The following is a 23,934-nucleotide window of genomic DNA, read 5'->3' on the forward strand; positions in this document are numbered from 1 at the left end:
TTCTGGTTAAGAGGACCAACAGGTCTCTGTGAGTCAATGATATTAAATTTCTACTTCAGCCTGCATAAAGGCAAGAGACCATGTCCACTCATCATAATCTCATAATGAAGAGAATGACGGACAGATCTCGGTCGGAGCCCGCCATCCGTATTATTCGCTTGGCGTTTAGGCATACTGCATTACTCCCAAAGCTTTCCCAAAGCAAATCGCTGCTGCTTGTTACACTAGAATACACGCAGGGGGTCCCAACTGCTTAGGAGCTGCTGCTTGCTCCCTGCTGAGATGTGCTGTCTGCATCGCTTGGACCCGCCATGGCCAACTGCCAGGCAGGAATCGCTGCTTTTCCTGCCGGCATTCCACTGGCGAATGGGCTTGAACGTCCACCCAGAGAGGACAAATAGTCCTGTCTGCCCGCTGTAGATGAGGTCTCGCCGTTGGCCCCGTCTTTGGCGTCCCCATTGCTCTTGGGCTCCGGCTCATTCGCAGGTGTTACGGTCGGGGCAGGAGGCGCGTTACTCTTAGCAGATTGGAGATAGTTGTTGGAGGTGGTTGGGTTAGAGGCAGCGGGCGCAGACGACATGCGCTGACCGATGAGAGACTTCAGGCTCTTCACCTCGTTGGCAATCTCGCGTAACCGTTCATCTGTGAAATCCTTGTTTGCAGTCATACTCTTGGGTATGGCATCCTTCAGTGACTCCACCTCGCTCCGTAGTCGATCCGTTTCGTCTTCTTGGCGACGTTTTCCAGATTTTGTTTCGGTCATGAACTCTTCGAGCTCCATTAGGATCTTATCAAGCTTCTCAGTCCGATCTTGTTCCGACGCCTTTAGTGACTCGGTGTCTTTCGAGAGTTGCTCCAGAGTTGCGAAGGCCTTTTCGAATTGTTCGTCGACAGTAGCCTTATCCTGCTCCAGCTTCTCGGGTGTAGGTGGTGCTACCAACGGATAGATATACCGCTTTTCGAATCAAGTCAGCTTATAGTCAAAGACGCCCCTTTTCAATCATTCGGGGCTAGGTACCTTTGAAATAGAGTAAAGCCCATATCCAACACCTCCCACCACGGTCGCCATGATGAACCAGTCGCGCCAATCCCGCTTAGGGGGTGGGGGAGGTGGAGGTTGCCAGCCATAAGGAGGTGCAGACGGATAAGAAGCATTATAGTATGACTGCTGTTGCTGCTGTACATGTCCGGCGACGGCTTGCGATGGCGCAGCGACAGGTTGGCCCGGAGGTGCTATGCCGACGCGCGCAAGTGAAGCGTCTATCTCTTCTTGTGTTAAGTTCTTGGATCGGAGGAAGGAGAGTTTGTTCTCGACCGGGGATGCGGCGACATTGGGGTCTTGGAGAACTGTGCGAGTTGAATCATTAGACAGAGTCCATCAGTCGCGTTTGAACGTCGGGCGCACTCACAGTTGACCGCTGAGGTCACAAGTTCCTCGCGGATAGGCATATCGGCGGTAGCTTGGTGGACTTATCTCATCCCCAGGCCTTGGTACTCGCACAAAATGCGATGCAAAGGTATATTGAATCGCCTGGTTTGGTTGATCTAGGCTACTGGGTGGACGGCTTTCATTGGGATGTAGTCGGGTGATGGTTGACAGCAATCACGTCCCGTCCGAAAATGCAGTGGCCGGGAACCGAGGCTCGACTCCCATCTTGGGTCACATCTCCCCGGTCAAAAGCAGCCGCGCTTGGGAGCGGCAGTGGGCGTTGGTTGGCGCGTTGCTGCTGTCCCACAATGGCTGACCAGCCACATGTGTTCGGGCATTATGTAATGCCCATAGAGGTAGTAGTACGTAGCTTCTGGGGTCGGTGTCACGGCGCGTACAACGTTCCGTTCACCGATCACTCTTTACCCCCACCCCTCTATCAAGAAGTGAATATTCGGATTTGGTCAAATTTGATTTTTCGATGCAAACGAACCTCGAATCTACTGTCGATACGGCGAAAACAAAACTCTAGGTCGCGAACACCCGAGTAGGAACTACGCATTCGCGACTCCTTCAACATGCCTGGAGCACCAAATAAGAAGCAGAAGCGTGCGGACTACCGTCTGGCGCGTTCACAACAAGATGGAGCAACCGAGATGCCCAAGAAGAAATTCTATCGACAGCGAGCGCACGCCAACCCTTTTTCAGACCACCAACTGGAATAGTACGAGGAATACAATGCCCATGTTGCGTTCATGATTAACTCGTGTGCAGTCCCATTTCGCCCGACCACATGGACTGGGCGCCATTCTTCCCGGCCTATACGGCCGACCCAGAAGAGCTCCCCGAAGCCACAGCCTCGGCCAACGATGATCAAACAGCACAGCGACAACCGAAGAGAATGCGGCAAGATGTTGAGATACTTGATATCGGCTGCGGATTCGGAGGCCTGCTTGTAGCGTTGGCGCCAAGGCTGCCCGACAAACTCGTTTTAGGAATGGAGATACGAACTCAGGTGACGGAATTTGTACAGGAGCGTATCCGATCCTTGCGTGCGCAGCACCAAGACTCCAACCAGTTCCAGAACGTCGGATGTCTCCGGGCCAACACAATGAAATTCTTGCCAAACTTCTTCAAGAAAGGCCAACTGTCGAAGATATTTATCTGCTTTCCCGACCCGCACTTCAAGGCCCGGAAGCACAAGGCAAGAATTGTCTCGACTACGCTCAACTCAGAGTATGCATACGCTTTGAGGCCTGGGGGTATCGTGTACACCATTACCGACGTGGAGGACCTGCATAACTGGATGGTACACCACCTCGAGCTTCACCCGTCCTTCGAAAGGGTCTCCGAGGCAGAGCAGGAGTCGGACGAGTGCGTCAAGATCATGACAACAGAGACTGAGGAGGGCAAGAAGGTGGAGCGCAATAAGGGGCAGAAATTCGTGGCGCTCTTCCGCCGTTTGGAAGACCCTCCTTGGTGAACCCCCTAAAGCTCCCTCTCCCCTCGACGGCATTTCCCCGGATACACTAAGCTGGACCTTGAGGACTTCCTTCTAACGGGAGACGGAAGCCATTATTGGCACTTCTATATGCTAATGTGCACAATCTAATGCTTGCATGCAGCTAAGCTCTGGTTTCAGGGAGTGCTCACAGTTCTTGTAGTAAGCGTTCGACGCGTTCGAGATTCGAGAGGCCCTTTGATCGCGGTAGCGCTTGAAGGCATCGCACCCAATCTGCATCCTTAGTAAAACGCTAGCCATAGATGGGTTCAAGCAGGCCTCAGCTACGAAGGCCTTGGGCCTGGCCTGGGCGTCTTCAGTAAGGCTACATATGGCACAGCCTGCGTAGTGCGGTGCCCTGCGATCCGGAATGACCCAAGATGGCATAGATAAGCGGCCATGGGGTCCCCGAACCTAATGTTTCTCCCAGCAGCGCTAGTTTACTTGGCACCTGGGGGTAATGCCTGGGGGAGATGCATGAGGCCACCGACAGGCATTGCGAGAATATGGCCCTATTGGTCACCGAGAAGCTTTAGTGGAAGATAAATCTGGGATAGAGTGGTCTTCACAATACAGACTAAGGTCAGCTAACGGTGGTATTTCGGCGGCGAAGCCTCCCCCTATCCATGGCGTTTTGTCCAATGATGTGCTCCGATTGAAGTGCCAGGCAACAGAAGATCGGAGCTGGTGTCTTCTCCGGGCAGCCACCCCGGTTTTGCTACGACTCGTTAATGCTGGCTACTGTGGCGACTACCTCCGTTTCGGGAACATGCTGGTCTGGTTCTTGAGCGATTTTGACCATCAAATTTTTATTATGGGACCCGGCTGGGCATGCTTGGTACGTTGTAGTGTGCGCTGCAGCATGCAGCAATGCAATGCACTTGCTCACGCCTGCGGTGCAGTAGCGAGAGTAGGTCCCGACAAAACAGACAAAATACGTTATCGATTACGAGAAGTCTATTCATGGCCTTCTCTCGGCCTCTGATCCACGTCCTGCCGTCCACCTGTTTGCCGTCTGCCCCGTACATTTTCCCCGTTGTTCTCGGCAGGCTCGCAGGTTTTCTCATGGAGCTGCTGTCTTGGATGACGTTGTATTCTTGGGGTTACACGGCAGGGCGCGTTCGTGTCAGCTCACATCTGCCAACCTGATTGCGTGTGACCACCGTGAGATTCTCCAGGATATCAATCGGAAGATGGCAGGTGGGAGGGATCCTTCGATTGTCGCTTGTATAGGCCGTTGGTACGGCAGGGGGGAATCCTGGTAGGAAGATTGGTGCAGCAACGAAGTCTTAGCTGCCAAGCTTTGCGCGCACTATCCTGTTTCTCCTTCCAGAATTGGCATTGGCAGGGCCCTTCCTGGCTCATCTGCCAGTATCTGCAATCTCTTTTTGGGCTGGAGCGGCGGTTGATGGAATCCCATGGGGTGTGATGTCAGGATGGAGTCCCGCCGGGCCTCCTCCACCGCGTACTCCATCGATACTTATCTTGGCCCGCTTAACCCGCTGAACCCTCTGCCGTGAAGCCTCTTTTAGTCCAAGGGACCAACACTCTTTCTCTCTCCCTCTCTTCCGTTCTCACTCACTGTCCTGTATCCTATATGCCGACAGTGGCTGTCTCTCTTTACCTACGCAACCTCATGGTCTGAATTTCGCATCTTTTAACCCTCTTTTGAGCCCTTCTATACTTTGCCCTACAGAGACGCCGAATTCCCAAGTCGCCACCATGGACAAGAAACGCGAGAACACAACCGCCGACATGGCACAGCCCATAGTTGAGACGGATTCCGGCTCCGCTGACGAGGTGCTTGCAGCGCTGGGTTACAAGCCGGAAATGTTACGGAATCGGTCAACGCTACAGGTAGCATTCATGTCATTCGTTCTCGCATCCATTCCGTACGGCCTAGCAACCACCTTGTTTTATCCTCTGAACGGCGGAGGTCCTGTCGACATAATCTGGGGGTGGGTCGCAGTATCGTTGATCATTATCTGCGTCGCCTGTTCTCTCGGCGAGATCACAAGCGTCTACCCGACCGCCGGCGGCGTCTATTACCAGGCCTACATGATGGCCAGTCCTTCTTGGCGAAGGCTCGCTTCGTGGATCTGCGGTTGGCTTTACGTGGTCGGCAACATTACCATCACCCTGTCGGTCAATTTCGCAACGGCCCTGTTCTTGGTCGCTTGCGTCGGCGTGTTCGAAAATGCCGATGGAACTCCCGTCTTCGCGGGTGAGACCTACCAGGTGTTCCTTGTTTTCCTGGCTATTACGCTGCTGTGCAACGCTGTATCCTCCTTAGGAAACCGATGGCTCCCGATCCTTGATGTAAGCCACGTAACCCGTCCTGTGCCGGGCGCCCGGTAATCGCCTCCACATGCTAACGACCGCAGACATTTGCTATTTTCTGGACCATAGCTGGTGTCATTGCAATCATGGTGTGCGTTCTTGCTCTTGCTAAGGAAGGCCGCCGTGATGCCAGCTTCGTCTTCACTCACTTTGAGACGAATTCGGGCTGGACGCCGGGCTGGTCGTTTATGGTTGGACTCCTCCATGCGGCCTACGCAACATCCTCCACGGGAATGATTATCTCGTAAGTTCATGTTCTCCGACGTTTATTCGGCAATGGCATATGCTGACTGGCGACAGAATGTGCGAGGAAGTCCGACAACCTGCAACCCAGGTCCCCAAGGCCATGGTTCTGACTGTCATCATTAATACCTTCGCGGGTTTGCTCTTTATGGTACCCTTGGTTTTTGTTCTTCCTGACATTAAAAAACTGCTCGCTCTTGAATCCGGCCAGCCTGTGCCTTCCATTATCAAAAGTGCCGTTGGGTCGGCAGGGGGAGCATTCGGTCTCCTAATCCCCTTGCTGGTTTTGGCTATTATATGTGGCACCGGTTGTACCACTGCTGCCTCCCGAGCCACGTGGGCATTTGCTCGTGACGGGGCTATCCCGGGATCGGGTCTGTGGAAGAAGATTTCCCCCAAGCTGGACGTTCCTCTCAACGCCATGATGCTCAGCATGGTTATCCAGATCCTCCTGGGACTTCTTTACTTTGGATCAACAGCCGCGTTCAATGCCTTCTCGGGTGTTGGCGTTATTGCACTCACAACAGCCTATGCCGTTCCTATCGTCGTCAGCCTGCTCGAGGGCCGCAAAGCGGTCCGCACCGGTAGCTTTTACCTTGGCTCATTTGGCCTCTTTGCTAACGTTATCTCACTCGGTAAGTAAACCAATCCCCACCTGGACCCCCAATGCTGATACTCGCAGGCTGGTCCCTCTTGGCTATTCCGCTGTTCTGCATGCCCTCTACCATACCAGTAGCTGCGGCAACTATGAACTACGCCTCGGTGGTTTTCGTTGCTTTCACGATCATCTCGGCTGTCTGGTACGTTGCTTGGGGACACAAGCACTACGCAGGCCCACCTACATAGGTTAGATGTCGGGATTCTTGATCAGGCTTGGTGATGTGCGCTTTTCCGATGCATAGCGAAAGTTTGGTGACCTATCGCACGTGATGTTGCATGAATGTCGTGCCGTGTTCACAAAATGTGTAAGACCAACAACAAGAGATGTGATCAAGAATGTGACATTGCGGCACTGCTGAGCAACCGGGAGCGGAAGCGATGAAGGCGTTACGGTTGAGCAAAGCTCCCAATTGAACAGGGTCGCCATGGCCTGGATATGCATGTAACGATACAGTTACCAATTTTCATGATATCCTATGAAGTTAATAAATGAAGAAGCGATACCCAATAGCTGCGCGGACTGTTGATAGTAAATTCAGAAGTGTCAAGTGTGTCAAAGTTGTTTCCTGTCCTAGGTTGATTTCAACGTTGAAGTCGATTCCCCTACGTAGCGTAGAGGGGCCTAGGCCAGGCAGGGGCTTGTGCTTACAGCTCAAGCATGACATATCTGGCACGTTGATGCACATACAGCGTCCCACTCAGTTCGATGGGCGCTGGAGCTGGCAACTATCGATAAGTACCTAAGCACACACCCACTGACTGCCCGCCTCGTCTTCGCTTCCAAGGAAGCCATGGCTCCTTCAAACATAGCACCCGATTCTTGGTAACCAACGACCCCTCATCAACAATTATGATTTGGAGGCTGCGGCACCTGAAATTGGATGATGGCCCTTAGCGGGAGAGATGTCGCCCTTGCCGGAGTCGTCTGCTTCTTCGCATGGGGATATGCCACCAGTTGGTTTCCCATGCTCCGCTGGGCGGGTTATGCCTTTGTCGCAGGTTGCGTCACTACTTTTCTGAGCTCCCTCCTGCTCATTCTGCTCACGTCCAAGGGCTCCGTCTATAGCTCAAGGCACCGTTCCTCCCGTCCGAATTCTGTCAACTTCGTCGGCCCGGTCTCCTGGAGAAGAGAGACGTCGTCTCTGCGGGTCCGCCAGATTTACACGCCCGTGCCGCTGTACCCCGACTCGCGCAAGATCTCGCATGCTCTGGACGACTTGCTTTCCTTGATCGTCCGGGACTTTGTGCAGTCATGGTACTCTCACATCAGCAAGAACCCGGTGTTTGCCAACGAAGTAGACAAGACCGCGAGATTGGCCATTGCGGATCTCCGAGACCGCCTGTTCGACACAGACCTGGTCGAGGTCGTGATAAGCCGGGTCGTCCCCATCCTCACTGCGCATTTTCGAGACTTCAACAATGCAGAGCGGGCCGTTAGAGGGCGAAAGCTGAACCGAGATGTAACGGAATCAGAAGAGTTGGATCTTGCCATTGCGGCAAAGTATAATGAGGGCAGACTGCACCCGGCTGCAAGTATGGTGTATTCCGATACCAAGATGATACAGCAAGAACACCTGCGCAAAACGATTGCTCGAGTACTGCCGAAAATACTGCCCCCAAATATACTTAACAGCAGAGCAGTATCAAGTATCATACGTGAGATTGTGGCATGTGCTGTTATTTCACCAGTAATCACCATGTTGTCTGAGCCTGATACGTGGAATCAAATCATGGAAAATTATGGGCGCAGCATGCTGCAAGATCGGTCGACTGTACGCAAATTGCGAGCTGCCCTCGATACCCATGCGTCTCCAGCCCCCAAAACTTCCAAGTCGGCCCAATTCCCTCGCCTGCTGCCCGGAGATGGTGAGCGGAAGTTTGAAAAGTTCATTCGCACGATCCGCAAGATCAACAACTTATCCGACGCGCGAAGGTTCAGAAGTGAGGTTACTAGCCAACTGAAGAGGGACTCGCAGCAAGATGACCAGGACCAAGTCTACGTACGCCGGTTAGAAATGGGCAAAAGACTACTCGACCAAAGAGTCCAGCATCTCGCCGCCGGTGGTGACAGGAAAGACATGCCGATGTTTACAAATCCCACCCCGGCGCCAAACTCCTCCAAGCTGGAGAACGCTTCGCTCGCTGACTTGCTCCGTGATCCTTCGGGGCTTTCATATTTCATGGAGTACATGGACAGGCTGCGTATGATGCCTCTCGTGCAGTTCTGGCTCGTCGTGGATGGCTTTCGCAACCCACTGGAGGACGACGGCCCGGAGGATGAACAACTTCCTTCCCAACTATCGCCATGGACGGACTCAGATCGCACAGATCTAGCTCAGATAGATCAAGCATATCTTTCCAAGCCTGAACTCCGTGTTCCGGATTCTTCAAGAAAGGCTATCCGATCTTTCCTGCAAGCAGGGAAAAGGGCGACACCTGAACAGTATCACCAAGCACGGCGGGCCGTTCTGAGAGCCCAGAGCGTGGTTCTGGAAGAAATGCGATCAAAATACTTCCAAAGCTTCAAGAAAACCGATCTGTGGTACAAATGTTTAGCATCAGAAGAGGCGGCGATGAGAACCCAGCCAATGCATGCGCCTTCTACATCAGCTGGACCGTCACATCCGCCTCTATCGCGGGCTTCTCAGTCCTATGGGCTCAAACCTGCGCCTGTCTCGAAGCTTAACCCAAAACTCAATGCGACAAATACCCAAGTCAAACGCGGTCTATCGGCTACAGACCTACGGTCCTCGACTGCTAACGGCAGCCACAGTCCTGACCCACTCAACGGTCAGCGTCGGTCGCTCGATGGACACGCAAACTCGCCCTTATTTGATGATGATGACTATGAACATGATCCTATGGCGGACTCCGTACAAAGCCTTGATCGTGATCAGGCCAACACACCGCCCGACAACCAAGTTGTCCAGGCTATGGAGGAGGTCCTCAATACCATCATGGAGGATGGGAATCGCCCCAAGACAGCCGAAGATCTCCGCGAGTCCTTGTTCGGTGGTGATGACGGGACCTTGAGCCTGTTTTCTAATAATGATAATGATTCAGTCAGAGGTTCGGTCGAATTGCCGCGGCAATCATCGGGTAAAGAAATCGAGAAGCCTAGTCTCTCATCTCTGGGGCTCGTCAGTCCCGCGTCTCGCATTGGGGTTTTTGTAGATAATGATTTATTCGCTGATGAAGACAAGTTCGCATCCGACGACCAGACCGGCACGGATGATGAAAATATGGCCAATATCGAAGACGAGGTTCATGAAGCGGCTCCTGGTGATCTGGGCCTGGCCGAAGCTATCACGGTATTAACTAACGACATTGACCGACTGGTTGCTCAAGAAGGGGTCATAGATTCGCTCACCAAGAAGGCCGAGTTGACAAACAACACTGCTGAACTTCGGATTCTACGCAAATCGAAAGCGAGCCTTCAGAGGGAGCTGAAGCGGAAGGAGCTGCAGAGACAACAATACGTAATTCAAGAAAGCGACAACAGTCTGTACGGGCGCTCTTCTATCAGAATCAAAGCCATACAGGTTGGCCGAGAGCCTGACGGCAAGGAGTTTGCAATGTATGTTGTGGAGGTGCAAAGGGTCGCCGGAGAGAAGATGCCCGCCGCTACATGGATTGTTACGAGACGCTACAGTGAGTTCCACGACTTGCACCAGCGACTGAGACACCGATACCCTTCTGTGCGGAATCTGGATTTCCCCCATCGCCGTGTCATCATGAAGCTGCAGAGCGAATTCCTGCGGAAACGCCAACAGGCCCTTGAGCACTACATGCAGGAACTGCTTCGGCTTCCCGAGGTGTGCCGCAGCAGGGATCTTCGTGCTTTCCTCTCCCAAAGCGTGATCCAGCAAGGCGAAGACCTTATGACGAGAGAGGATAAGAAAGATATGATCACTAGACTCTACGACTCGGTCACAGATGGCATGGAAGACATTCTGGGTAACATCCCAGTACTGGACCAGCTTTCTGTAGCCGGCCAAAACTTGATAGCAGCGGCAACAAGCCAGCTCAACACGGCGCAGCTCCCTCCTAATATCCAGGAGGATGCTCTTAGTGCTGCCGAGGCAGAAGCGGAGCTTAACGCCTTCGAGAACAAGGAACTTGAGCCCTTCATCAAGCCTATCTGCGATATCTTCCTTGAAGTATTTGAGCTGAATCGAGGCAACAATTGGCTCCGGGGCCGGGCCGTGGTCGTGGTCCTTCATCAACTGCTTGGCGGCACCATTGAGCGCAAAGTCCGCGACAACGTGAAATTCCTCGTGCAAGAGGATGCGATACTCAAGTATATCGGATTGGTGAGGGATAGCATGTGGCCCGGTGGCGAGATGAACCGCAACAAGCAGCCCCGGACGACGAGCGAGAAGGCAAAGACGCGGAGGGAGGCAGGCTTAATGCTGGCCACCTTGGTCCCCGATTTGGCAGGGAGCGTGGTAGGCAGGATCAATGCGCAGGCGGCAAGTAGGAGGATATTTGCTACCTTGAACAATCCTCGGTTAAAGTAAGTCACGCATACACTGACGCGAACGCCCCCTCCCACCCCAACTCAGTGTACCGGACTGGGCTAACATGAATGTCGCGTATAGCACTCATCTGGTGTTTACCATTCTAGACGAGATAATCGATGTGCTCTTCCAAGAATAAACAAGAGAGCCTCAGATTAATCGCACATGGCGGCGTCTGGTTGCCGTCGATGGTGTTTCTGCAAGCAAGAGTGGAAGTACCTGTCAGCATAGTAATAGCAAGCATAGCATAGCATTGGCGTTTGTATCACATGAAGATTATTGGCTCCTTTTGTCCTTGTTTCCTGTCTCTGGCGGTCTTGCTAGGGAACGCAGGATGTACGTCTTTTTTTGTCTCTTGCAGAACATTTCAGATGTACGCTTGCAAGCATACCTATCAATATATTTGAAGTATGTTGGTTAGTTCGGCGTGGTATTGCAGCTGGCGGAACGTGCGCTTGATCTATCACATTGATGTTACCGTACCAGCAGCCCTAGGTGCGAACCCCGTTCAAAACAATCGAGCACAACTGTCAGGTGTAAAAAGCAGGTATACAATATGATCCCATACCAGGTATATATAACCGTGTATAAAAACTAAGGTATAGTTGAAGAGGTGATCTGTAACTATCTACCTAAGCCAGCCATCTAACATCTTTGACATGATGCCGGTGATACCTGGATGTGGGAAGGCGGCTGGCACATGCTACCTTCCCCGTAGCTAAGGAACCTCTCAAGCTATCTCGGTTCGGTGGGTGGGCTGGATTCAGACTGGGCTAGGCTCCCCTGCTAGGCGGCGAGGCGGGTTCCTTGGGCGGGTTATCTCCTCCATTCTGGAGTCTCCACCTGCCACACCCTCCACCCGCACTCTCGATTCTTTGACCGCAATGACACTCGACTTTCTATCCTTCCCCAACTTTAAGCTCTTCAACAAGAAGCTCTCCTGGCAACCCTCACACGACAGCGCCGTCGTAGATACAGCTACTCCATCTACAAAGACGCCTTGGTCCCTTCCAACAAGCCGCCATTAGGCTGCAGCTGTGAACAACACCTGATTCTTTGATTGCGTCGATACATTGATACGACAGTACATACAGCACGGGTACAAACGGCAGGCTGCACCTTACTCAAAGCTGCAGCGAGCTTCAAAAAGAGAGCTATCTCTCTCACTCTATCTCTCTTTTCTTTCGCCATTTAAGTCCCGACGCCCGCCACCCAACTCATACAACAACATCTACTCATCCTCGGGTACCCAACGGCAAGCCCTGCGGAATTCATTTCTTCTGTATCGCATCTCGCATTTCCACCCAACAGAAGGTTTACTACCAGAACTAGGCAGTTTGAGGTCATTTCTCTCAGCCTTGTCCGCCCTAGGATTTTTACCAACTTGGACCATCTGTTATTGCGCCGCCAGCTTTTTCCCCTCTTCTTGGGCCTCACTCTCCGGCCGAACTCAGTCGTGTTCTTCCGTCCTTATCACCTCCACGGCCAGACTTGATTATCTTATCATCCGTCACCCCCATCAATTGCAATCATGACTGAGGTGTCGGCAACCCGACTGTACCTGGGCAACCTGCCCAAGGGAGGTAAGCTTCTTTCTGCCTTCTCGGCTACGGCTTGTCACTCTGTCTTCACCTCTTCAATTCCACGGCGCAATCATGTTGTAACTCAAAAGCTTGAGCCGTGTTCTGTAGCGCCGCCGGCGCGTCCCATTGCCCATGCATTGCTAACTTCGGCTTGCTCCTATTGCAGTCACCAAGCAGGATGTCGAGAGTCACTTTGCGACTCATGGCACTGGCGAGATTACCGAAATCAAGCTCATGAATGGATTCGGCTTCATCGAGTACAAAGATGCCATGGACGCGCGCGACGTCGTACCTGGTGAGTTCACTCCTGCTATGCCTTTTGCTAACTCAGATGGCAATCGACTGGGGTTCTGGCTAACATGATATACTTTGCGCGCAGCCTTCCGTACGTCTTGGACTCCTCCTGGCCACCGTGTTTCCTGACCTGCTGTCACCCGATCAATTGTTCCCTGGCTAATATAGTTCGCTATCCCTCAAGACGGATCCGATTTCATGGGCGAGCGCCTGACAGTCCAATTCGCCCGAGGCTCTCGACACCGCGAACCTGGTTTCGGCAGCCATGAGAGAACCGCCCCTCGACCGCGACGTACCGCGTACCGAATGCAGATCACGGGACTCCCCAATGATACCAGCTGGCAGGTCTGTTATTATCTTCCGTCTATACTTTCCGTCCCACACAAGTTTTTCCCCGGATTATAAGCCATTCTTCTGGCTCCTACCATTCCTTGGACCCTGCCTGACCTTGCCGTTTGTGGGTTTCGCCATGGAAGCAAGGAGTAGGCCGTCCTCGCTCTACAGTCTTGAACCATCATTACGGCTAGCCAGTTGCTGTTGCAAGAGTTTCCCCCCTGGACAAGTTCTTTCTGGATTTGGGTCCGATGGTATCTGGCCAAGGCGCCTGAGAAAAGGACCTCTTTCGTTGGATACATAACGCCTATCTGGACCATCCGTGATTTTACTGGATGACCGAGACAAGGCGCCTGCCCGCTCATCGCTTGATATGACTACTCTCCGCTCCGGGACTTCCACTTACTTGGATTCTGGCTATAGGATCTGAAAGATTTTGCCCGTCAATCCAGCCTTGACGTTGTCTATTCGGAAACAGGTCGTGAGGGCAACGGCCGAGGGTAAGCTCCCATGTCCAGAATCTCCTCGACGACAATGCCGGGCTAACACGTTGTAGATTTGTCGAGTTTGAGAATGCCGCCGACCTGAGAAATGCCGTGGAGAAACTCGACAACCGCGAATTCAAGGGACAGCGCGTTACCTGCGTTGCCGATGTAAGATATCATGCTCCTTCGCACACACTGAATTACGCTGACAGCGGAGTAGATCCAGGCTGAGGTTCCTGGCCGTGACCGCGGTCGATCCCGATCCCCACGAGGACGTGGCCCTCACAATGGCGGACCGCCCGGCGACGATTATCGACGCGGTCCTCCCCGCGGTGGATATGGAGACCGCGGATACAGCCCCCGACGGGATGATTACCGGGACGGCTACCGTGATCGCAGCCCTCGTGGCCGCGGCGAATACTATGATGACCGGCGGTACGGCCGCTCACCCCCGCGTCGTGGTCCTCCCATGGACGACTACCCGCCTCCCAGGGGCCGATACGAGGATCCGTACCGTCGCGACTATGGCCCGCCTCCTGATCCTTACGTCAACGGGCGCCCGTACGACTCGCGTCCGCCCCGCGACTTCCCTCCCCGTGATGGACCCTACCCACCTCGTGAAGGTGCCTACCCTCGTGATGACTATCGGCGGGGTGGAGCTGGCGGCGGCTATTGGTAAACAATTTCTTACCTCCTTTATCCATTCCTCTTCTGAGGGTGCCTCCTTACCTTATCTAGATACCGCGCATTGCCCTGATGACGGCATCATCGAGCTCCACAAGTCGCCAGATTCTTTCGAGACTGTTGCGACTCGAGCGGGTGGGTTAGCGAGGAAAGCTGCTACGACAAGATTGACACAGTTAATACCCAAAATGACTTTTTGATTGTTTCCTCTTTTTTTTCTTTTGAGAATTGTGTATGGGCACTGGGGTTTTTGTCGGGACATTGAAAAAATTCGGGCTCTAGGAAGGGACTTGACGATATGATATGGCAGTGTTGCCCCTGTATGATGGTATTGTTTGACTTGACATGAATTGGGGTGTATACCTACGAGCAAGGAAAATGAAAATATGACGTCTCGTAATTGAAACATTCGTGCTTGGGAGGACTAGTATAAGTGGTGTCAAGTGGGACAGGTCCCTTTCGATCTTCAAGCTTAAGCTTGCTGTGGAGAGCTATCAGTTTGAAACCGGGTTGATTATACTCCACCTCGCCCTCGTGAGTGGTCATACAACGCGGCATAGGCCTCTACGTGTACAGCTTAATAATCCCTGGCGAATACTTCCACCGTAGCCGGGGAATCAAGCGATACTGTCGATGGGGTGTTTGCTTACCAATCGGTTTTTTGGCGTCATCCGTTTTGCTGCATCTCGACGTGTAAGCAAGAATGAATGTAGGATGATGTGCCGAAAAAACGCGTGCATGAGGTAGGATAATACTCCGAAAAGTGTAAAGTACAGTCAGTATAAAAGCATGGCCGGCGTTCCCGTGCGTAATGTTTTGCGAGCTCGATCTTTCGGCATCGTCAACGCCACCCCGTCTTTTGTATCACCAGCAGGCGCCCTTTCATCCCCCAGCATTGCCTATCGTCGCAACCTTATAATAACCAGCTGTACAAAGAATCGAGCCGGCTGGAGTAACAAAGTTTACCACCTCCAGCACGTTACAAGGCGCCATTCGCAGAAGGCGACGTACTCCACCAACAGCACAACGACCCCGCAGACGGCAGAAGCAGCCAACGACATCATGACTGACAGCGAGCCTACCGGCCTCATTGCCAACAAGGGCATTGAGCTGTTGACTTTTGGTATGTATACTCTTTTACATGCCAACTTGCCCAATTATATTTGAGCGCTTCGCGCAGGCATCGTTTTTTCGTTGTCCTTCCTTTGATACCCACAAAAGCGGGCGGGTTTCTTGACAAGTCCGGTTTGGCCTGTATAGCTTTACTAATCGTGGAACAGGCACGCCTAATGGCTACAAGGCGTCCATCCTGCTCGAGGAGCTCAAAGAGGCCTACGGCCGCGAGTACACCTGGCAGTCGGTCAACATCATGAAGAACACGCAAAAGGAGCCCTGGTTCACGGCGCTGTGCCCCAACGGCCGCATCCCGGTCATCGTGGACCACGACCGCGGCGACTTCGCCGTCTTCGAGGGCATCGCCATCCTGTCGTACCTGGCGCGCCACTACGACCCGGAGCACAAGCTCAGCTTCCCCATCGACAGCGACGACTACTCGGTCTGCGAGCAGTGGATGGGCTGGCAGCACGGCGGCCTCGGCCCCATGCAGGGCCAGGCCAACCACATGTTCAAGTTCGCCAAGGAGCCCAACCCGTACGGCGCGCAGCGCTACGTCGGCGAGACGGAGCGCCTGTACGGCGTCCTGGACAAGCGCCTGAGCGAGCGCGATTTCGTTGTGGGCGCGGGCCGCGGCCGCTTCTCCATCGCCGATATCAGCCTGCTCGGCTGGGCCGCCATGTGCGTCTTCTCGGGCGTCGACATCGAGATGTTCCCGCACGTCAAGGCGTGGCTGGCGCGCTGCCAGGCACGCCCGGCGGTGAAGCGCGGCTTCGCCGTCCCCAACGAGGCCTTCTTCAACAACGGGCCGCTGCTCGAGAAGCTCGGGCAGGACCCCGAGGCCCGCCAGAAGTTTGACGGGGAACGCAAGTACCTGCAGGAGTGCAAGGACAAGTACGGGTACAAGTACTCTTCTCCTTAGAATAAAACTGTAGACAAAAAAAAGAGTTCGGACTACAACGACAAGAAAGTCGTCTCAGGTATTTTCAGTCTTCGAGAAGGTTTTCATTGGATATCGAATGCTTGCACATTGTCGCTATTGCACCTTGGACGATAGTAGAAAACGCTCGTTACGTTGCGAAATCAGCAAACCGAATGAAACTGTCGCTACGGTTTGGACAAATCAAATTTGAGAATCAAAGCAAGCCAATGTGTAGATCCCAGTCCAGTGAAAGGAATAATTCGATTGATTGAGTAAGTGTAGGGCGAGTGTAGAAGTCGAAGCCACTGTGGTATCTCCCTGGTTGGTTGCCTGTCGGGTGAGGTCGGCTTAAACAAGCCATCCAGCGTAGTGGCAAAAGCTTCGCCCAGTTTGGCGTACCACTAATAAGAGTGAGTAACGGCGGTCCAGTCATACCTTCCCAATTACTTTCGCTCTCCATCTGATTATTTCCTGCTGCTTTCGATTCGAGTTCTCAACACTCGTCCCAGTCCCAATCTATTTCATCTTCTCAAATCCTCATTACTCACCTTACAAATACGCACAAAATGTCCTCCCTCAACCAGAACGAGCCCTCGGCTATGGGCCCCCGCGAGGCCGCTCTGAACAACGCCGCGCGTGCCGAGGCCGCCAGTCAGCAGTCGGCCGGTGGGCAACAGGAGACCAGCAAGGCGACTGGCGCCGGCGTCAACACCGGCGCAGGTACCACGCGTGAGAAGACGGAGGCTGAGTTGCAGGCTGATCGCGATTACGAGGAGCGCATGGAGGAGGAGTATGCCAAGCGCGACGGCGGTGCTTAAGGAAGGATTTGGTGTATTGGTTGTTTCTTCTTCATCGCTCTTGCTCGCCACTCTTCTATTGTTTCCCATAGTCAACATGATATGGGCATCAACCACGAAAGGTTGAACGGGTCTTTCTAATCGCAAAGGGAGTCTCTCGTCTTATGCGGCAATGACCTAGCATGGTTGCACCTATTCAATAGCCCGAATGCCATCAACTTCGAACAGACCAGCAACAAACCCGCTTCATCTTGTCTTACTGCTTTCTTCAGGATTTCCATGACATGAACCTGCTCTTCTTACGTCTTGCTAGAGTACCTCGGAGGTTCTTCTCGGGCGAAACGTTGGGCATTTGCACGGCGAAGCTCTCAGCCCGTCAGCCGCATGAGGTCATCCAAGGCTCCAGGCCAACCTTAATATTCAAGCATTCGCACTACTACACTACAGGCTCTCGGTTGGATCGCAATGTTTTCCACCATGCCCTTGACCCTTGCCAGACAACAAGCCTCGGTAGTTGATTCTTGTACGCGAAAGACCAGGCGCACCAATCCAAGCTACAAGGGGACACAACGCACATATATGATGGCAAGCCAGCCCAGATTTCCATAAATCAATCAAGACAAATAACTACGTCTATCAGCGTGGAGGCCAGCCATCACATTTGATCAGGGGCACGAGATCTAAGTCAAGCCTATAGGCTAGCTAGGTCTAAGACAAGCATTAAGTTCCGATTTTAGGTCCGGATGCTAAAGTAAAAACCTGCCGACACACCGGCCACCCTTATGTTCTTTACTTGGTCGAGAGCCGGCAATGATATGCAAGGTGCAATAACTGCAGACTTGGGCGGTTCGGTGTTCATGTTGGGAACGGGACAACGGTCACACACCCGCCCTTTACGTTGAGCTGTACATGTCGATATTTCATATATCCAAGTGCTCTTCTCAGCTTGCACCGATGGCTTCCATCTATGTCTTGGTTCTTTGGAACCGTGCCGAACGACCATGACCAGTGGCACTTGAAGTTACGCCCAGGAGCCGAGCCTTTTTTTTGTTTTGTTTTGTTCTTCATGGACTTCCCCAAGCAATAGACTTCTGACTTAGGTGAGTTGCGCCATCGCTTTCCGTCACCCCCCCTTTTGAGCTTGGGCCTAACGATCTGTCTCGAGCTGTCTGTCTCTTGGTTTTCCAGAACTTCTCCTTCCACCTCCGGCTTTCATATCTCTGTCGTTAGCTGCTGTCGGGGCAGGCGACACAACTCTACACGGACACTTGGAGAGATTGACGACGTCCTAGACACAGTAGGTAGTAGTCATGTCTCGTCCACTATTTGGTATATCCTTACCGCTCCCCTCTTATTGCTATCTCTTCTTCTTCATCGTCCTCATACCCACAGTGTTCGGCCAGCAGTTCTCGGCAACATGCTACGCGCCCGACGGCACCCCGGCCTCGGACGGCTCGTACATGCCCTGTAGCTTCTCCGGCGGCGCCTCCATGTGCTGCCCGACCAACGGCACCAGCACCAACGGGAACAACGGCGACCCCCGCAGCAACGGTGGTAGTCGCGATACCTGCACCGAGGGCGGCTTGTGTATCGGACAGTCCGACGGCAAGACGCGGCGCGGCTACTGCACCGACCAGTCGTGGAAGAGCAGCGCGTGCGTGAACATATGTACAAACTCTTCCGTAAGTCTTGACTGACTAGCAGCCGAATCCCTAACCACCAACCCCCCTTTCTTGGGTTCCATAATATTAAATATGTCCCTCTACTAACTACCCTCTTCGGTGACAGGCGGGTGGGTCCTCCAGCGGCGCCGCCATCCTCAACTACTGCCCCAACGAGCAGAACGTGTACTGCTGCGGGGACGGCAACACGACCTGCTGCGGCACGTCCTTCGCCCACACCCTGGCCGGCTCCGCGACGGTCACGCTGTCCACCATCGTCTCGACGGCCTTTGTGACGTACACGCCGAGCGCGAGCGCGAGCGACGCCTCCGCCACCCGGGAGCCGCTCAGCGGCGCCGCGCGCGAGGCCTTGTCCACGGGCGGCAAGACGGGCGTCGGCATCGGCGCCGGGGTCGGCGGCTTGGCCGTCATCGCCGTGGCGTCGGCGCTGGTGTACCGGGCGAGGCGGCGGCGGCAGCGGCTGAAGAAGCAGGGCGGCAAGATGGATGAGGCGGAGGGGGGAGGGGAGTCGGGGGAGTGTCAGCGGGGCCGACGAAGCGGCGGCGGCAGCGGCAGTCGCCGGAGGGGACAGGAGGTCTTCGTCCACAGACGGTGATCCGACGTCGCCCGCCAAGGCTTCCGAGCTGGGGGGTCAGGCCCTCGAGAGGACACCGGGCGAGTTGGATGGGGAGGGCGCCCGGTTCGAGGTCCCCGCCACGGCTATCACGACTGGCGGGAAGCGAGAACCTGGGGCCATCTTCGAGCTGGAGGGAGACCCTGTCACTGCGGAGCTGGGGGATGAGAGTGAAGTGAAGTCGCCGCGGAAGAGTGAAGCAGGCTCTACACGGAAGAGCGAGTCGGGCTCGACGAGGAAGAGTGAAGAGGGCTTGACGCGGAAGGGTGACCCGAAATGAGCGACTTCATCTCCTGCACCTCTGTTCAAGGGGAATAGGGGTTGAGGTGAAGTGACATGTCAGCGGTTCTTGGGGATTATTTGTATATACACAAGGTGGATTCATGAGAGACGAGAATCTAAATAACGAATTGATATTATTGTTATTTACTGCCGCTACCCTACCCTGGTGCGGACTGTTGAGGAATATGATACGGAAATCGTATAACCCCCGCCAAAGTTGAAGCGGACTCAATATCCTGTTTCTCCAGCAAAGCTCAAAGTCTTGACCCACGGTATGGTCCTTGAATTGTTACCATGCATCAAGATAATCGAGAGCCAGTGCTACAGGATCCCTGAACCTACAATAAGCAGAACCGCCCAGCAAATTTTATCATATCCGGCTTCAAGAGTAAACAGATATGTTGTCTAGTCAAGGTAGCATGTTTGACCATCATCACTTGTGATCGGCCATAGTCGAACCATCCAGATTCGATCAACGAGTGAAAAGGGAGGAAGATGAGATAGAAGCTGTGTGTTCCTCATAACTTTGGCATCCGTATATTATTAGATTTGCTAACAAACTACCCAAAGTCCATCCATTGTTCATTACCTCCGTCAGACAACTGAAACTTATGGCTCCCAAGAGCGGGTAGAGACAGATAGGACAGTTCGTAAAACGTCAATAGGAAAACAACATGCTCCAAACAGGACACAGGAAATAGCCTGCGGGAAAGGAAGGTCCTCCTCTCAGCCGCCCCAACCCACCCAAGCATAAAGAGACGGCTCATCACAGACGGGTATTGGCATCCCCTCGGGCCACCTTCCCGATCCCGACCCCAGCGAGCTTCGTAACCGCCCCGTACTTCGGAAACTCGTCGATACGCGACGCCGCGACGACCTCTTCGCCCTGGATCTCGACCGACAGGCTAGGGACCGATTCAACAGGGATCGCAGTGCCGTCGGCCTGTGTATCCATGCAGACACAAAATTAGCTTTCTCGCTTCAGGTTCCACAAGACTTCATAGGGAGACACAGTCCGGTGAACGGGTAGCACAGCGTCTCTGTTCGCATTCGTTTCCATCCGCATGCACCTCGCCACGTGGCGAGAGAGAGCACCAACCTGTCACGGGGCGCTCATGTGAACGCAACGCGGTTGACTGCATATACGTGCTGTGTTCTCTTCTTTCGGGAATGAGCGGGAAAGGTTGGGGGCCGGATACTGGAAAAATGCCATGCAAGCAAGCAAACAGACAAACAAACACGCACGCACAAGGAGCGGAAATTACACATACCTTGCGTATCTCCACTCGGAACAGCTTGCTCAGTTTCGACGTGATGAACTTGGCGTCGCTGATCATCGTGGCCTTATTATTAGCAGCAGCAACAGCCGTATCCGACGCTAGGGCGCGGTCGAGAGCCTTCGTGAGCGGCACTTCGGCATGCGTGACACCAGAAGTGGGCATGGACAGCAGTGGCATCTGGCCTGCCCTGTCGTCTCCTAGCATGATGGAGATGGTGCACGGCAGCTGCAGCTCGGCGCGCTCGACGGATATCTGCGCGTAGTACTCCTTGGTAGGATGCTGCTGCGGTTGGCGACGACGATGCTGCTGCTGCTGCTGCTGGACACGGCGGCGACGAGACAAGATCCCGTTGGCGCCGCTGCTGTAGAGCTGGTTGACCTGCGTGATGACCGCCTTGCGCGTCTCCTCGCTCGAGAGGGACCAGTCGTCGATCTCTGGGTACGTGTAGCCGAAGGTCGCCAGGTCGGCCACACTCTTACCCGTATGGAAGCTGGTGGGGTCGTCCCCCCGATAGAAGGGCTTCAGCGGGCTGTCGGCTGTCACGTTGCCTCCTGGTGTCGCGTACAGGGGGCCCATATAGCGCGATTGCGTCTGGTACGTGTTGTTGTAGTTGATGGCCTGCCATAGAGCGTAGAGGCGATCAACGTTGGCGTGATGCAGCCAGCTGATGACGCAAGCGCAACGCCAGTCAGTCCGATCCATTCCCTCAATGGTGAGCAGAGGGGTAGTCTCACAAGATGGGGTCAAAAGCCGAGTATTCGGGCCAATACATTATAGCGCCCATTTCTTTGTGAATTAGGTTATGGACACCCTCAATGGAGGTACCCGATAGCTCTGTTGAAGCCATGGTCTCGTAGTCTTTTGCCGCGGTAAATACGCGGTACTTCGTCTGATTAGCTGGGTATCTAGATGATAAGGGGGCAGCCGAAGATGGAGGCAGAACATGAAGAAAATGAAAACTCACCACCTGATCTTTAAGATTATCACCCTCTAGATTATGGTTCACTACACTGAACTGGTCTCTTCCATTCGCATCTGGCAGCCGCTTGGTCTCGTTCCAAAACCAGCAGTCTTTGCGTGCAGCATCGTTTGGGAAGTACTGAGGGTCGGAATTCAGGGGGAACTGCTGCCACCTGTAGCTATACAACGGATTGGGTATGTCGACCTGTCCATGAGGACCGTTGACCTTGAGAATCGTGTCAGTAGGAAGTATACTTTTACTAAGGGGTATAATTACTGTGACGCGTTGGTCCATAGCCGAAGCTGGTAGCATGTAGTCGCTTGCCCAGTCCCAGTACGGTATGCGGAACTCCTCGGCTGCTGCCTTGTAGGAGGCCGAACTTTCGTTGTACTGCGATGCTAGCGTTTGTACGTAGTCTCCAAGTGTTTGCTTGATAACTCTTTTAGCCCGACTGTCGTGGCTGCTGCCAGCTGCTCGAGCATCACACTTACTTCGTACAGAGTCGTATAGGGCCGGTGCCATGCTGTAAACAGAACTTGCTATTTGCGCTGTCAGTAAGCGATAAGAAAAGTCCCTGGGGTGGGATTCCTTGAACTCACGTTGTGCGGACAGAACCCCACCGTGAAATCCGAACCTGTAATGTTCTCAACGCCGTTCCAGGCAATGTGAGGCCGCCCATGGATACCTGTTCATTCTCGAAATTAGTTTCGGGTTAACTTTTGGGTACTAGAGACCAGAACGTGCCAGAGATCTGGAAGTAAGATAACGGGTCGCTCTCAGACTTGTTCTGCAGCTCAGATAAGCCTAGTATGTACAGATCCCTTGTTGCCTCGTCAGTATATGACTATATCTCGACGTCAACAGCATTATATGCTCACCATGCTGGACCCCCTGCAGTCTGTAGATCATTAATGTTAATTCTAGCTGGTCGTTCTCCAGTGACCTGGTTAATGCCGGTAGCAAGTCCAGTGACTGGGACGGGCTGCCCTTGAGCCACGGCTGGAATGACGTTTGCCAGAGCCATGACGAGATAAGAGTAGCCAGTGATGAGCATTCCGCTGTAGGAAAGCGGGTGAGGTGGACTTTATGCTGTCGTATAAACAGTGCTATCGCAGCTCTGAGGCGGCTTGAACTTGCCGGAAAATAATCCACTGACTAGCTCCAACGGTACAGGTCAGAGTAAGACAGGTGACGAGATCTGGACAACAAGCACAGGTACCGCAGGAGGCGAGAGACAATATATAGGGCCCTTCGTGCTATGTCGATGCCTCCAAGACTGCACCCCTAGTCCTTCTTATAGGATATCCAACCAAACAACCGCCCATGGCTGTAGCAACAGGTGTGAGCAACAGCCGTGCCATGGTCTGGTATCTTTCGTGTGCTATGCAGCCAATCAGCACCATTGAAATAACCGACTGATAAAATACCCGAGGCGATGTTTCGACTACACCTGGGGTTTGCGATCCAACTGATCTCCGCGAAAAGCGGTCATGGTGTAATCGAACGATCTGGTAAGCATTGGAATCCGAGTAACTGCTGGACCTTCCGCATTCGTAGATTTGTCGCGATGACCTGCTTGGGTCATAATCAGATGGCGGTTGGTGTAAAGTGGCAGAGTGGATTGCGTTCCGAACCGCCAGGATAAACCCAGGGGTTGGAAGCCCCTAGCTCCTCCACCCCTTGCCCTGCCATGTGTATAGACGGGCTAGTGCTGACGCCTTGTGGTGTAACTCTTTCTCTATACGGAGTTGTTCCCATACCTCATCCGCTGGAGAACTAGACAGAAATAAAGCCAAGCTGTACGGAGCTCCAAATCCTGCTGGAAAGGACCTCCGAGAGCTGCAGTGCAACAAAGGGAAGAACAGCTAAGCCTTACCGACAAGGTCTTCCTGCGCGGTCTTTTTCTCCTCGTCGTTACACAACCACCGACAAGCGAGGTTTGACGTCGTACCGACATGGACAACCTCTCTCGTGTCCGGAAACATGTCGTGTAAGTGAACTGTCGCTGTGTACTCCCTATGAGATCACGCCCCGGGTGCTGCTTTCGTTCTCATCCTCTGACCGCTTCTGGAGCTGGCCCCTCGAACCAAGAAGAACATGTAAGTGTCGACAGGACCGGTGCACAGCGTTGCGACGAGGCAATGGCATTTCTCTGTCTGCGGATGTCTGGGGCACTGAGTGGACTTGATGCTTCGCCAATGCCACCCGGCCT

General features: G+C 53.6%; 9 protein-coding genes across 9 annotated transcripts; 7 read left to right on the forward strand and 2 right to left on the reverse strand.

The window, feature by feature from the left end:
* Window positions 1-253: 253 nt before the first annotated feature.
* Window positions 254-1,449, reverse strand: PG985_002137 (peroxisomal membrane anchor protein conserved region-domain-containing protein; the record flags this gene model as incomplete). The annotated part of the gene is made up of 3 exons (XM_066821906.1): window positions 254-955; window positions 1,019-1,347; window positions 1,410-1,449. The coding sequence occupies 3 exons, from the start codon at window positions 1,447-1,449 to the stop codon at window positions 254-256; spliced, it is 1,071 nt and encodes a 356-aa protein (XP_066689338.1).
* A 558-nt stretch (window positions 1,450-2,007) lies between these two features.
* On the forward strand, window positions 2,008-2,912 carry PG985_002138 (uncharacterized protein; the record flags this gene model as incomplete). The annotated part of the gene is made up of 2 exons (XM_066821907.1): window positions 2,008-2,153; window positions 2,204-2,912. 2 exons carry the CDS (start codon window positions 2,008-2,010, stop codon window positions 2,910-2,912), a joined length of 855 nt encoding a protein of 284 aa, XP_066689339.1.
* Window positions 2,913-4,652: 1,740 nt separating this feature from the next.
* On the forward strand, window positions 4,653-6,359 carry PG985_002139 (amino-acid permease; the record flags this gene model as incomplete). Its single annotated transcript, XM_066821908.1, has 4 exons — window positions 4,653-5,249; window positions 5,315-5,514; window positions 5,571-6,148; window positions 6,196-6,359. The coding sequence occupies 4 exons, from the start codon at window positions 4,653-4,655 to the stop codon at window positions 6,357-6,359; spliced, it is 1,539 nt and encodes a 512-aa protein (XP_066689340.1).
* A 698-nt stretch (window positions 6,360-7,057) lies between these two features.
* On the forward strand, window positions 7,058-10,832 carry PG985_002140 (uncharacterized protein; the record flags this gene model as incomplete). The annotated part of the gene is made up of 2 exons (XM_066821909.1): window positions 7,058-10,689; window positions 10,775-10,832. The coding sequence occupies 2 exons, from the start codon at window positions 7,058-7,060 to the stop codon at window positions 10,830-10,832; spliced, it is 3,690 nt and encodes a 1,229-aa protein (XP_066689341.1).
* Window positions 10,833-12,224: 1,392 nt separating this feature from the next.
* On the forward strand, window positions 12,225-14,067 carry PG985_002141 (uncharacterized protein; the record flags this gene model as incomplete). Its single annotated transcript, XM_066821910.1, has 7 exons — window positions 12,225-12,276; window positions 12,443-12,571; window positions 12,656-12,661; window positions 12,755-12,915; window positions 13,327-13,403; window positions 13,460-13,556; window positions 13,609-14,067. 7 exons carry the CDS (start codon window positions 12,225-12,227, stop codon window positions 14,065-14,067), a joined length of 981 nt encoding a protein of 326 aa, XP_066689342.1.
* A 794-nt stretch (window positions 14,068-14,861) lies between these two features.
* PG985_002142 (uncharacterized protein) lies at window positions 14,862-16,107 on the forward strand (the record flags this gene model as incomplete). Its single annotated transcript, XM_066821911.1, has 2 exons — window positions 14,862-15,195; window positions 15,353-16,107. 2 exons carry the CDS (start codon window positions 14,862-14,864, stop codon window positions 16,105-16,107), a joined length of 1,089 nt encoding a protein of 362 aa, XP_066689343.1.
* Window positions 16,108-16,673: 566 nt separating this feature from the next.
* Window positions 16,674-16,925, forward strand: PG985_002143 (uncharacterized protein; the record flags this gene model as incomplete). Its single annotated transcript, XM_066821912.1, has 1 exon — window positions 16,674-16,925. The coding sequence occupies one exon, from the start codon at window positions 16,674-16,676 to the stop codon at window positions 16,923-16,925; it is 252 nt and encodes an 83-aa protein (XP_066689344.1).
* A 1,289-nt stretch (window positions 16,926-18,214) lies between these two features.
* PG985_002144 (uncharacterized protein) lies at window positions 18,215-19,479 on the forward strand (the record flags this gene model as incomplete). The annotated part of the gene is made up of 3 exons (XM_066821913.1): window positions 18,215-18,586; window positions 18,693-19,104; window positions 19,175-19,479. 3 exons carry the CDS (start codon window positions 18,215-18,217, stop codon window positions 19,477-19,479), a joined length of 1,089 nt encoding a protein of 362 aa, XP_066689345.1.
* Window positions 19,480-20,247: 768 nt separating this feature from the next.
* PG985_002145 (Tyrosinase) lies at window positions 20,248-22,778 on the reverse strand (the record flags this gene model as incomplete). Its single annotated transcript, XM_066821914.1, has 6 exons — window positions 20,248-20,424; window positions 20,753-21,425; window positions 21,496-21,947; window positions 21,999-22,151; window positions 22,322-22,407; window positions 22,601-22,778. Coding segments are annotated over 6 exons (1,719 nt in total), but the record flags the coding sequence as incomplete, so codon positions are not given.
* Between the last annotated feature and the right edge of the window lie 1,156 nt (window positions 22,779-23,934).

The sequence above is a fragment of the Apiospora marii genome, assembly GCF_038362585.1.
Source record: "Apiospora marii strain CBS 49790 chromosome Unknown utg000002l_segment0_segment0, whole genome shotgun sequence".
NCBI lineage: Eukaryota > Fungi > Ascomycota > Sordariomycetes > Amphisphaeriales > Apiosporaceae > Apiospora > Apiospora marii.